A 12,290-nucleotide genomic window follows, 5' to 3' on the forward strand; every position below is an offset into this window, starting at 1 on the left:
GTGGATGACTGTTCTCTCTGAAGGCGTCGAGAAAGTGATAAAGCAAGCAACAATTTAAAAGCCTGGCTCATCAGACTCTAGACATCACCTTGATCACCCCAGTCGAGGGGACCACACCCTTGTAGGCGTGCCTTAAAGGGGTCGCACCCGATTCAACGTATCCTGAAGGATTCTGCCTTACATCAATCCACCCTAAAGTCCATGCTACTTAGGCATTTGTAAAACACTGATTTGGACTGACCTGCTGGAAAAGTGCCATGCCAAGTGAGACCCTGTGAAAGGGACCACACCCTGAATAGACACACCCAACAGGACCGTGCCTGATTGGTTCATTGAGAAAAGACCACATCTAGATTGGTTGCTCACAAAAGAGACTGCGCCTTATCAGACCTGCCAACAGACCACACCCAGATGGAGGTACCCAAAGGAGCCACGCCTTGACACACCCAACAGCCAACTGGTTAAAACTGTAAATCTCTTTATCTTCAATTACCAATATTAGAATTAGATTGTCAGAAATTTGTGAATGCTTGTGATTTAAAATCACTAAATATAAACAGGTAGAACCTCTATTTAGTGAAGTTCTGTCCATTGCTTGATCAGCATTTCGTTCACAGCAACATCCGTTCTCTTTTTATTGGATACTGGCTATGTTCCAGTGATCTCATTTTGTAAATACATGTACACTGTATGTTTTTGAGTGACTTCATTAACAATACAAGCCTAGTGTGTGTATATTGATGGAACTATTTTGTGTACATACATTTTTTGTATCTATGTATTTGTGTATCCATGAAAATTATGATGTTTTCATTTACAGAACTATGCAGACTTTTTTGAGAATGATTTAAATGGAAAAGCTATTTATGAACTATTTTAAATTGAGTACAGTCTTTTGAAAAGGAATTTGTTCTGAGGCCAACCTCATGTAGGGATAAAGTTTCTGTAAAAATGTTGATAAACAAGGGTCTTAAAACACGTTTTTATTTACAAATGTATATTTACCTTCAAGCTTTTAGAATTTTTAAAAGATGGTCACAAAGTAATGTACAGAGTTGCAACAAATCATATTTAACCTACGCAGTGAGACTATGTCTTGTCGTATAGATATAATGAAGGGCTTTCTCAAATGTTAACATGACCTTTAACGTCACTGACTGTGCAACACCAAGAAGTTACTTGAGACATTTTAAGTGTCTTGTTTCCCTGTGTTTTTGTTTTAGTTATAAATAGCATTTCAGTAGACTGGCAACTGTGTTGAGATATGTGATTACAGAGATCAGTTCTATTTGTCCACTCAACATAAGCGATGACCAACTTAAAATAATTTTTCATTCATGGGCGAGTTTGATCCAAGACCACAAGTTAACTAGTTGTAGATTCATGACGCACCTAGCGCATGTGCAGTGAAGTTGAAGTGCAAACAACCCTCGTGAATCGTCGTCAGGTCATTAGGCTGAAGGGGAGAAAAGGTGGCTGTAGGAAGGGCAAAATAGCTAAATTAAAAGTGGAAATGGTCAGGTACTAGTGACATACTGTTTTTCCAGCATTTTTTTATAACCGGTTCTCTCTGCACTGAGCTATCAAAAATGGTTTATGGCAAGCAACGATGCAACCAACCTCGGTAGGCTGGTCGCAAATAGTTGACCAGACTGGTCCAACCATCATCAACTAGCGTGTGTTCAATCAGATTTAATCGAACGATGGTTAACTATAGTCCATGATCCAACCTGCTCCATTATGGCCTCACCGCTTGGATCGGTTTTACATGTCGCCACGGTGTTCACAGCAAATGTTTTTGCTGTCCAACAAAATGCTTAAAAAGTGAATGTAGTTGCTGAAAATCACTTTTGCACCTAATATTAGTGTTTCTTACTACATGATGGGTTTATGGTAGAAGGAAATAACATTGGTGTGATGGACAACTGTTTTAGCACCCAATCTTACAAGGTTCTGCCTCATAAAAATAATGCCACAGGTGACAGTTAACTGAGACCAAGAGAATTATTTTGTGTACAAAATGTTAAGTTTAAAGTATAAAATTTTCTTAGTGCTTGCCATTTGTGATTTTGAATTCTTCAGTTTGTACATCTCATTGAAAACGTTTTGTTCAGCCATGCAAGTGATGATTACCACCTTCAACTATTGAATAATGTCCAGAGCCGCTACTGCTGCTACTATGGAATGAATACTTGCAGGGTTTTATCAACTGACTATTCTTAGTTGGAGCATGGACTGACCATTATATATTGCCCAAAACAACTTCAAGTTGTTCCCCCAGATAAGGTATATGTGGAATTTGTGTAGGCCTCATCCTACCTGGAATACATGTTTGTTTGTATGTTATCATTGTTATGTAAATTGTTTTGTATGTAAAGTTTTGTAATCGGTGTAAATGCTGTAGGATCAGTCTTTGTGGCTGTGTACTTAAACTGAAGCTTGGAAAGATCAGTGTTTTATAAAATTTAGCAGTTAAAGAAACCTACACGATGTTTTTACCCCAGAAAATCTATCTACATTTATAAGCAGATCAGACTCTCAGTCTTATCCAGCAAACAAAATTAGAAGCTATTTCATTCATATCCGAGGTGTGGGTATTGTTTTAGCAAGCACATGTAGTACAAAAGCAGTGGGTTGAAGGGAGCATAGATTTTATACTTTCAATATGTTAAGGAGCGCAGCACCAGCTAGTTCATGAATGACATTGGATACCTGACCAGCTTGTAAGAAATGTTTATCCTGCCTTTGTCACCCCTTGCCATATGTTCCTGAATTTGTTGTTGTGATGACTTCATTATACAAATAACACATGTTGATTAATGCATTGGTGAGAATAATTCATGAGATGATGTGTTGAAGGGTTCTATTCAAGGAGGCACAGCTGAATGGAAGATTCTATTCCATAAGGCAAACTTGAATGGAAGGTTCTATTCATGAGGCAAAGCTGAATTGAAGGTTCCATTCCATATGGCAAACCTGAATGGAACATTCAGTCTGTTACCTCATGAGGTTATTCTTTCCATTACAGAATGTTAAACATTCTAGTTCATTTTATACAGCACCTGAAGAAATTATTTGTAAACTTTGTGTATAAGTCACCATTTTACTTTGCCAGCCAGCAGTAAAAATACAACACGTTTCACCTTTAATCATTTGATAAACTATTTACCTATGTGTAGTTTCTTTCTCTTTAGAAACATATTCATGATGAGTTCAGAAATGTCCTCATCTTACAGAAGACAAAATGTTCCCCATGTTATGCATGTATCGGTATAACCCAAAATTTGATGTGGTTGTGTGGAGAGCCATCAGTGTTCCTGCCATGATCACGCATGTTGTGTTATGTTCTTTCTACGACTAGGTATAGTTCAACCTGTTTGCAGGACAATGGTATAGACAGTGGGTATAACAACAATCTCACCGTTGATTGTACAAAATAATTCATGACATGTGGATCTGCAACCCACCAATCAGAACACAGGGATTTTTTTCCAGGTGTTGCATTAAACATAATTATCACTTCACCTTTTCAAATTTCCTTTCATTTCATTTTATGTATTGAAATGGGTGAATTTAAATTGAGATAATCGGTGCATTGACTTTATATTTATTTTGATCTCTTTTTTTGAAAGAAGTCACGTTTAAAAACCACTGTTTGTTTTGTATTAAAATGTTTTTATCTTTACTGTATAAAGCACTGAGACAAGCTGTGGTGAGCACTACTGACTAAACAGTTGAGTTTATATGCCATGAGATAAATACATATACATTTGGTACAAATGTATCATTTTTTAATGGAATATTTTTAATGGTGTTCGCTAAAGCCTTGTGTTATGAATAAATTACTATAGCAGAGCTTTCTATGTGGAAAGATATCTAGGTGAATTATAGGCACTTTGGATAAATTGTCAACTAGCTCAAACTCAGTTTTTATTAAGTGCTAATTCCAAGATGAGTATTTCAAGAGTTTGATGTTTTTGAGTGTTTTCAGTGAGTGTTTTGAGTCAGTTCAAACAATTCTCCAGACACCCCCTTCCCGTTTTGCCACCTCAGCATCTGAGCTCGCTTGTCAGCAAGATGCTGGTTGCTGCCTCATGGATGCTGACAAGTCACTGGAAGGGAGGGTAGCTTGAATCACAGTGCACTTGTTCTTAACTCAGATCCTAGTGGTATGCAGGCTAGCAGTCTTTCCTGGATTAGAGCATTTCCTCTTTTTGTTACTTCCTTTCTACATTAGACAATTGAAAGTAATTGTGGTAAGTCTCCTGCAGCTCAGAAAGTCTTTTTTCCCCCCGACTTCCTTTTTTCATGTTCAAGAGGGAGACCCAAGTGTAAATTTTTATAATGTTGTCATGAGGTGACCTTGTACACTTACATCAAAGCAAGTTTCGAGTTTGCTGTACGAATTTAATTGGACCATTTTCCATTGTGCCAGCGAAAGTCATTAACATACTTGGCCACTCAGTGATTTAGCTTTTGTGACACCCCAAGTCTCAAGAATGTACTCAAATGCAATCAGTGGAATGATAACAAGCAGTAGACATACCCTGGACAAAACCAAGAACACAAAAGAAAATAAACTTGGTATCCACAGCTTGCACTCATTTCTATTGGTGCATTTTTATTCAAACAAATGTATCAACAGACTGTTTTTTTTTCCCTCAGGATTCATGCATATTTGGTTACAAAGTTACAAACTTGACATGGCTTCTGTTGCATTTAAAGAGAGAAGACTTTCCCAGAATGTTAAAAATGTTACCGACTTTGTACAAATCTGTAATATTCTGCTGTACACATGGTACATTTAGAAATAAAACCGCCATGATGTAGCTGACCTGATACTAAATGATGCCGTTTTAATTTTCTTGTTTACCTGTTCACTATTTGCAAGGCACTGCATTCTTGCAGGAAACGTACCCTAGGTCAGTACATTGATCAGTCTAGCCAGTGATGTAAAGTTGAAAGAAGCCATGACAACGTACATCTCTCAAGGCCCTGTCCCCTGTGACATTTTCATCTGACAAAGTCTCTTGAATCTTCAGGTACGATGACATCTCATTTACTCAGAAGCTGTCAGATTTGGATATCCTGGCTTTGAGTTCAGTAAGATCCCTGATTTTTCCACATTTGTTTTATTTACATGTATAGGTTGAAGAAAAACCAGGCAGATGAATTATAAGCTATGATCGGGAAAATGATACCAATGAAAATGAGATTCCACGACCCATTGCTTGTAACTACTTAAGCTTTCCAAATTCAAACTTGTTGTACAAAAGTTTGAATATGAACACTTGGGAGAACTGTCTAACATGGACATGACCTACATAAGCCTGGTTTGGAATGGCGGATCATTTTTGCCATTACTGTGCCAGATTTACGTCCTCCAGTTAAATGCAGTGGCTCACAGTTTTTAACCACAAGTCCACTCTACTGTATGTTAGCACAGAACAATAACATATTACCATAAACCATTCCAAGTCAAGTATGAGACAAAATATTGAAATTCTCTGGATCCTAGCGGTAGTAAGACTCGAAATATTTAATCTTTTTTGAATCAGAAAAACCACAGGTATAAAGTTGGAATTGCTTGTTCCATGCACAAAGACAGGTTTGATTCTCATGGAAAGCGTGAGTTTGTCTCAACGAGCTGATCATCATAATGACCTTTAATTGACATAATGACTACAGTGACAAATGATAAATTCCAAGCAAAACCTAATGATATGTAAAAGAACAGCAAACATGTTTAACTAATTGAAAATCCCAAAAAAACCCTCAATACAAGAAATCATGCAATCACACTTATGATTTTATATATTTTTTTTTCATAAATGTGTGACATCTGACATGACGTTTTTGTTTCTCATCTCAAAATTGACCAATGTTGTAAAGGTCATAATCACAAACAGCCAGACCTCCAAATACATTTCGAATCAGCAAATTTTCTGCAGCAATTACAACAACTCTTCCGGTGAGCTCCTCCCAACTGGGTGAAAGTGGCTCCTGGTACCAGACGACCTCTGTTTAGAGTTAACTTGGCAAGATGTGATGCAGGAAGTTAAGCTGTAACTAAGTAGACTGGCCAACGGTTGTGTCCGAAAGTTACATGTGGGAGTTGAATCATTCTGTAGAAATCCAAACCCTACTCTACATCCAAGGCAAGCGCAGTGTCAAATACCTGGTACTTGGTGACTTCGGTTCCTCCAAGGGTGACCGGGTATGACATGATGCAACATTCAAGCCAAGGATGGCTGGTCAGATTATCTAGGGATGTCCTCTGATTGCTGGTAGGGGACTCGAACCCTGTACCGGCCGGGTAGGGGCAGAGTGTGATCATTGCCTCCTCAAGTTGGAATTTAGCATCCAGGGAAGTGTGGAGATTGGTTGCCCGAATGCCCTGAAAAAAGGTTTGCTGGGGAGGGGAATTGAGATAGAAAGAATTGAATTGAGTTGAGTTTAGGAGACTAAAAGTCAGTAACTGTTTGAAGCATGTTAATAGTCAAAGAAGATTCCACACAGCCTTGACCTTTGTGTTTCCATTAATTCACTTACATTCAAATAGGGAACTATTCTTAAAATTTTAAATTTTCTGATTTGAAATCTTGTCATATTTTAAGACAGACAAAATTGTTAACAAAAGATCAAAGTGAAAATTGCCAGAATACCCACTTTAAAAAATATCTTCATTGATTCTGATGATTTTTTTTCTTTGTTTGAACATACAATAAATTTATTTTCTAGAATTTGCGGAAGAAAACTTTCCACTTGGCATTTAGATTTCTGAAACTCATTACAGAGATGGGTAATTCCAGAAATTAGGCGTCCAAAAGTGTGACATTTTTGTGTCCCTGTTACATCTGACCTTTGTTACTTGCCATAAAAGTATAACCAGAATTGATTTCAAACTATTACTATTTGTGTGGCAGGTAATTTGTCACTCATGGAAATTAGAAAATATGTTCTGAACTTACAAAATCATAAAAATCAGAAAAAAATGTTTTCAGTTTGTTCCTTAGCAGACATGCCATTTGATTACTTTTATTTTGTTTTTTAACCACTTTCTGCCGGGGACTCCGGATCCGGACACGTATGCTTTATATGCGTGGCTGGGGTCTCTGAACTTGGACAAAGGGACCAGGTCCTTGTAACAAAAGACCGTACTCGAGACAAAAGACCAGGCTGCTGGGCATTACCCACATTTTTTTACTTTCAAAAGTGGAGATAATCCAGCCTTGTATGAAACAGTATACCATGGTTTTGGGCATTTAGAGTGCGCGGATTACCACCGGGGACAAAAGCGCTCCACCACCGCAGCGATGAGCCACACAGCACCGCTGCACGCTAATCTGGCCCCTATTGAAAAGAGGTCAGCAGTGCACTGAGCCAGGTTCGTGAACAAAAGACAGTTGTATAACACCGCACAATCTGGGCTCTTTTTACAACGCTGTAGGTCTGGCTGAAATACTCGGGCATCAATAGATTTTGTCTGTCAGGCTAGATGGGACACCAGACAGTCCTTCACGCGTTCGTAAGTGTCCAGTAAATGAAGATAGGAATTTTTAAGAATTTTGAAACAGAAAAAAATGATAATTGTCCCGGACCAGCATCACCAACATTGATAACTGTCCTCAGCAGCAAGTGGTTAATGACACTAATTTTGTTCAACAAGTTTTCACGAAAAAGAACCCACTGCATGTTGTCTGTCAGCTATGACTTCAATGGAACCGGTGCCATCTTCCAGAAATAACTTCACACAGTACGTGTACCGTAGAAGGGGTGCATCTTCTGCAGAGAATGCAAAAAATTACAATGACTCAAAGCAGCAGCAAGGTAGTTACGGTTTTGTCCATGAAAAATAGCCTCTCCATTGGGTTTGGATTCATTGCAAAGTGAGTCCACTGCCTACTTTCACAGTTACCACACAGGAAATACTGTTTAGCACACTTCTTTGTTCAGCGCAAATCAGCAGGGGACCAGTCAAGATCCAAATGCAATGCATGTCATTATAGCTGGTAACCGTTTTTTTGGGGGGGGGTGAATAAACATCACATATACTTAGCAAGTTATGAAACTGGCTCCAAGTCAAGAGCTTACCTGCAACGTCTTGTGTATCATCAACTCTTGAGCAATGGGGGCAGAGGTAATAGACAGAGCTGTTAGAATCTTTGTGATTGGTTCCAGGAATGGTCACCTGACCTTTACTAATCGGCACGCCGCCATAGTGGACTAGTCTCAATCCAAGGCGTGCCATCAACAGGGCCTCTTCAGGTGTCAAGCCTACAGAACAAAATCCATCATTAGAATGTCCATTTCCATTCCGTTGTCAGTCTTATAAAATAACTTAAACCAGGGCATGAAATTTGATGAAGAATTTAAATTCATAATGTCAATTGGGAATTTAAATCAACATTTTGAGATACATGCAGGTAAAAAACAGAAACAAGAAAACAATGAAACTTACAAAAAACCTGAGTACCATTACCTTGTAGGAATAAAGCACAAATCTTTAAAAAGTGCAGATTCTTTTCAAATGCAAAAAATAATCATTTATCCTGCGTGACCTCAAATTATATTGAAAAAACACAGGCAAGAAACTACCTGAAAAGGATGCACGAGCTTCTTCTTGTTTCTTGAGGTAAACTAATCGTTTTTATGTCTTGAAAAATTGATGATTATTATGGGACAATCTCTCAGACTATGGCTGACAATAAACATTACATTCCACAAATGTCACTGTTTCAAAGGGGACTGCTTTTATTGACATATTATACAAAATAAATATTACTCACTGTCAACTTCCACTCTGATCTTCCGTCTCCGCCTCTTATTAACTCTAGACTCCTCCCCCTCCTCCTCTCCATCATCACTGGTACTCACAAGCTCTGCAGTGATGTTCCGTCCATAGATATCAGTCATCATCAACCTCTTCCCCATATCACTGGATGCTGTACTGCCCTGACCAACATCCTGCTTGCTGTTGCCATCAACCTCTATCCCGCTGCTATCTGTCTCTGACCATGCCTTCCTTTTATCTGTCCCAGCTGCCATCTTGGATGTTCCTCTACGGTTCTTCTTAGGGCTTGGGGCATCTTCATCTTGCAAGACCTGAGTAGCTGGTCGTTTCCTTAAAGTACTCCATTTTCTTGATGATCTTTCGCTTTCTTCTGCAGGTGACCTTTCTGACTCCAAGGGTTTGGTTTGGCAGGTTCGTCTAGGGCTCTCAATTGAGGTATCTCTCTGTGGACTTTCTTTGGCAGCTTGCTGCGTTGCACTCCGGGTGCGAACTCCTTGAATTGTTTCCTGTTTCGTACTCTCTGCTCCCTTTGAAGTGGCTCTCCTCAAATTGTACTCATTGCTCACAGCTGCATCTTTCAAGGGTGTTGCCTGCTCGGCTGCAGAGCTAGCCTTCTTGTGAGTACTGGTCTTTTCTGACGAGGCAGGTTTTTGGGGTGCAGGTACTCGGCATCTGATGGGAACATTATAACAAAAAAGAACTGCTTCTATTATTCAGAATCGTCCTACAACCGATGGTAATGTGACACGGGTGACATTTTATTTACAGAAATGCTGCCAATGTTGCCGACATTTGTGACTGATCTCCAACTGAATTTGCATTGAAAGAATGCAAATGGTGATACGTGCATGAGTTTTATGATGCGTATATTTAATCAAAGGAATAAATACATGCTTAGCTGGTCTTAAACTGAAGTTAAAGACTGATTCAAGAGAATGGATGTTGATAATATCCGACCTGCAGGCTCAGGCATTGGTCAAGTCCATTCTCCTAAGACGATCCCAAATGTTAGTTTAAGACCAGCCAAGCACATGCTTATTCCAATTCATAAATATCTAATAATGTACGTCAGAAAGTCAAACCAAGTTGGAAAAACTTGTAAATTTCCATCAATTTTGTTCTCCACATTTATGTCAATTTTTTCAAACACCTCTCTAGCCATATTATGATATGTGCTTCTGCAAGTCAGTGTTTTATCAATCTTTAGGACTGGTTACATGACGAGCTCTTAACCAATAAAAATAACTACACTGTCTTAGGTATTCATGAAGTAGGCTGTAAGGGGAAAGTTACACTTGCTCACAAAGCCCTCAAGTTTTGGGGGGTTACTCAGAAATCCTTGATTTCACTGACATTAATACTGACGAGATCATCCACAACACCGATATGGTAATGCTTTGCTTTTTGAAATCCTTCAGTATGTCAATTTATCAGATAGGCATATCTGTACATATATGCACATTAACGAAGTCAAGGTTGTAAAAGCCACGGGAAACATTTTAGTGAAAACCATCACAAGACACAAACAGTCGCATAATTTATTTTAAGCACATACAGACAACTTAGGATTCTAAGCATTGATTGATATCACAAGTAATACATGGATAAAGGACAGCTTAGCTGTCTTCATTACAAGTTGAAAAGCCATCAAGAATGGGGAAAGAGAATTGTAAACAGTGGTGCTGAGGTACCTGAATTTACATTTGGAGCAGTAAAGATGGATGAAGTCAATGATGTTGTTAGGAAGATAGTCAATCACTTTGGCTCGGAGCCGAAACTTGTTGGGGGCCTCTGCATGGATGACGTCAGCGATGCGAGAGGTCTTCTGGTGAAAATGGTCAGTTATCACTGGGCAGAGGAATAATATGAACAAAAAGACAACAGCAGTAAATAAATCACTTATGAAGTCACGTGTTGAAGACAATAGCAGTTGAGCCAACAGCGGCCATCTTGTGTTAAGTTCCTTTCTTACAGTGTAGAATTCAAGTTTAGAAATGGCTACCAAAATCTTTTGAGTTTCTGAAACCAAATCTAGCCTGGAATTTAGCAGTTTGAGATGTATTACCTGACGCAGATCGTTGCATGCATCGGAGGGGAGAGCCTGGTGCGCTGCCATTGGTCAATTGTGTACTCTTGCTCGTTCCACCCATGGGTTCAGGAACCAATGAAGACTGGGCTTCATTCTGATTGATTACTCCACTAATGCTTGGGGCGTTTTGGACAATTTCCTCCATACGTCTAGAATCAGGCAACAAGGATGATTAAAAAAGCTACATTTTAAAGAAAAACAGATGTTTCTACAGTTTACGTTCACAAAAACTGAACTTATTATACATGAAAATTTCTTCTTTGACTTCCCTAAACTTCAAAAACTGATGTGATTTCAAGAAACTTTAATTTGGCAGTACACAAGACATCATCGTGCTATCATCATGAAAGTATCAATGACCCTCTTTCATGAAAATAGAATTCTGAATTTGTATATACCAAAATGAAACAGCAGAGAAGAAAAGAGTTGAGAAAAGCCATCGTATTCACAATAAGAACATGAGAGTCGAACCCTGGACGCAGTAATGGAAAGTACAATAGTTCATGTTACAGAATTTACAGTCTTTTGTTTTAACAAAGCAATAACCACTTCTTACTTGATCATATCCTTGACTCCCTGTTCCCAATCCATCAGTGTAACAACACCTCGGCCGTAAGATGTCCCACGATGCAACACAAGTTCCACCATCTCTGGACTGCCGTCTGGTCTCCCCAGTAACGGAAACTTGGCAACATGCAGATTGCAGATCTTGATAAATTGTCCAGGCTAGAAATAATCATCCAAAACTTAAAATTATGCATATTTTTTTGTTTTCAAACAAGGATGTATGCCTTCTCGGTCTCATATAAGCGGCAATGTTATGCTCAAACCTGAGATCGTTTGAGACAACCTACCCAGGCTGTATCCACTGGGATTCGAACCCACCATATCTGGATTACTGGTGCTGGTGTATGAGAATCAATTACTCAATGTTGAGAGTTTACTGCTCCATGAATGCAGTTCTTTACTTCATGTCATTTCTAAGTTTCTTATTTCAACACAAACCAGCATCTCCCACCCTCCAACATGTCTACATTAACAAAACACTGCCCTGAAAGCTGGGCTTTGATGAAGAAACCAAACACTTCAGTTTTCAAATTAATCTTCCACTTAGTTTACACAAACTTAAAAAAAGAGGTTTGTATAAGAAAAGATTAGGAGTTTGCATTTATGACTCACAGCACTCCTGCGCAGGCTAGCTTATGAGCTTTTCTTTTCACAGACAATTCCGCACACAGTAAATGATAGGCAGAGGCCTTTGGACAAATTTAAGCTACAAATTCCTAAGGCTTCGCTCCCAGCACAAACCAACTCTCGCAAGTTATGAGTCCCGTCTGCGCTATCACAGACAGGCCATAAAACACCATCGATAATTCCTGTACAGATTGAGCAGGTGCACTTACTAAA

At 38.9% G+C, this 12,290-nt stretch overlaps 2 protein-coding genes across 13 annotated transcripts in view; one reads left to right on the forward strand and one right to left on the reverse strand.

The window, feature by feature from the left end:
- LOC110984566 (uncharacterized) overlaps positions 1-4,846 on the forward strand; it is a 74,964-nt gene extending 70,118 nt beyond the window's left edge. For all 8 annotated transcript variants that reach the window (XM_087136282.1, XM_087136281.1, XM_087136283.1 and 5 more), the window contains one exon: positions 1-4,846. In XM_087136282.1, coding sequence (XP_086992408.1) covers positions 1-58 — 58 coding nt within the window. In that variant the 3' untranslated portion in view covers positions 59-4,846.
- Positions 4,588-12,290, reverse strand: part of pot1 (protection of telomeres 1) — a 20,091-nt gene continuing 12,388 nt past the window's right edge. For all 5 annotated transcript variants that reach the window (XM_022244948.2, XM_087136287.1, XM_022244958.2 and 2 more), the window contains exons 11-17: positions 11,440-11,609; positions 10,860-11,032; positions 10,486-10,642; positions 8,790-9,466; positions 8,095-8,277; positions 7,691-7,785; positions 4,588-6,412 (exon numbers count right to left, since the gene is read on the reverse strand). In XM_022244948.2, coding sequence (XP_022100640.2) covers positions 6,143-6,412; positions 7,691-7,785; positions 8,095-8,277; positions 8,790-9,466; positions 10,486-10,642; positions 10,860-11,032; positions 11,440-11,609 — 1,725 coding nt within the window. In that variant the 3' untranslated portion in view covers positions 4,588-6,142. The remainder of the gene's footprint in view (positions 6,413-7,690; positions 7,786-8,094; positions 8,278-8,789; positions 9,467-10,485; positions 10,643-10,859; positions 11,033-11,439; positions 11,610-12,290) is intronic.

This window comes from Acanthaster planci, linkage group LG04 (assembly GCF_054643075.1).
Source record: "Acanthaster planci isolate LZ-2023a linkage group LG04, COTS_SCS, whole genome shotgun sequence".
In the NCBI taxonomy this organism is placed as follows: Eukaryota; Metazoa; Echinodermata; class Asteroidea; order Valvatida; family Acanthasteridae; genus Acanthaster; species Acanthaster planci.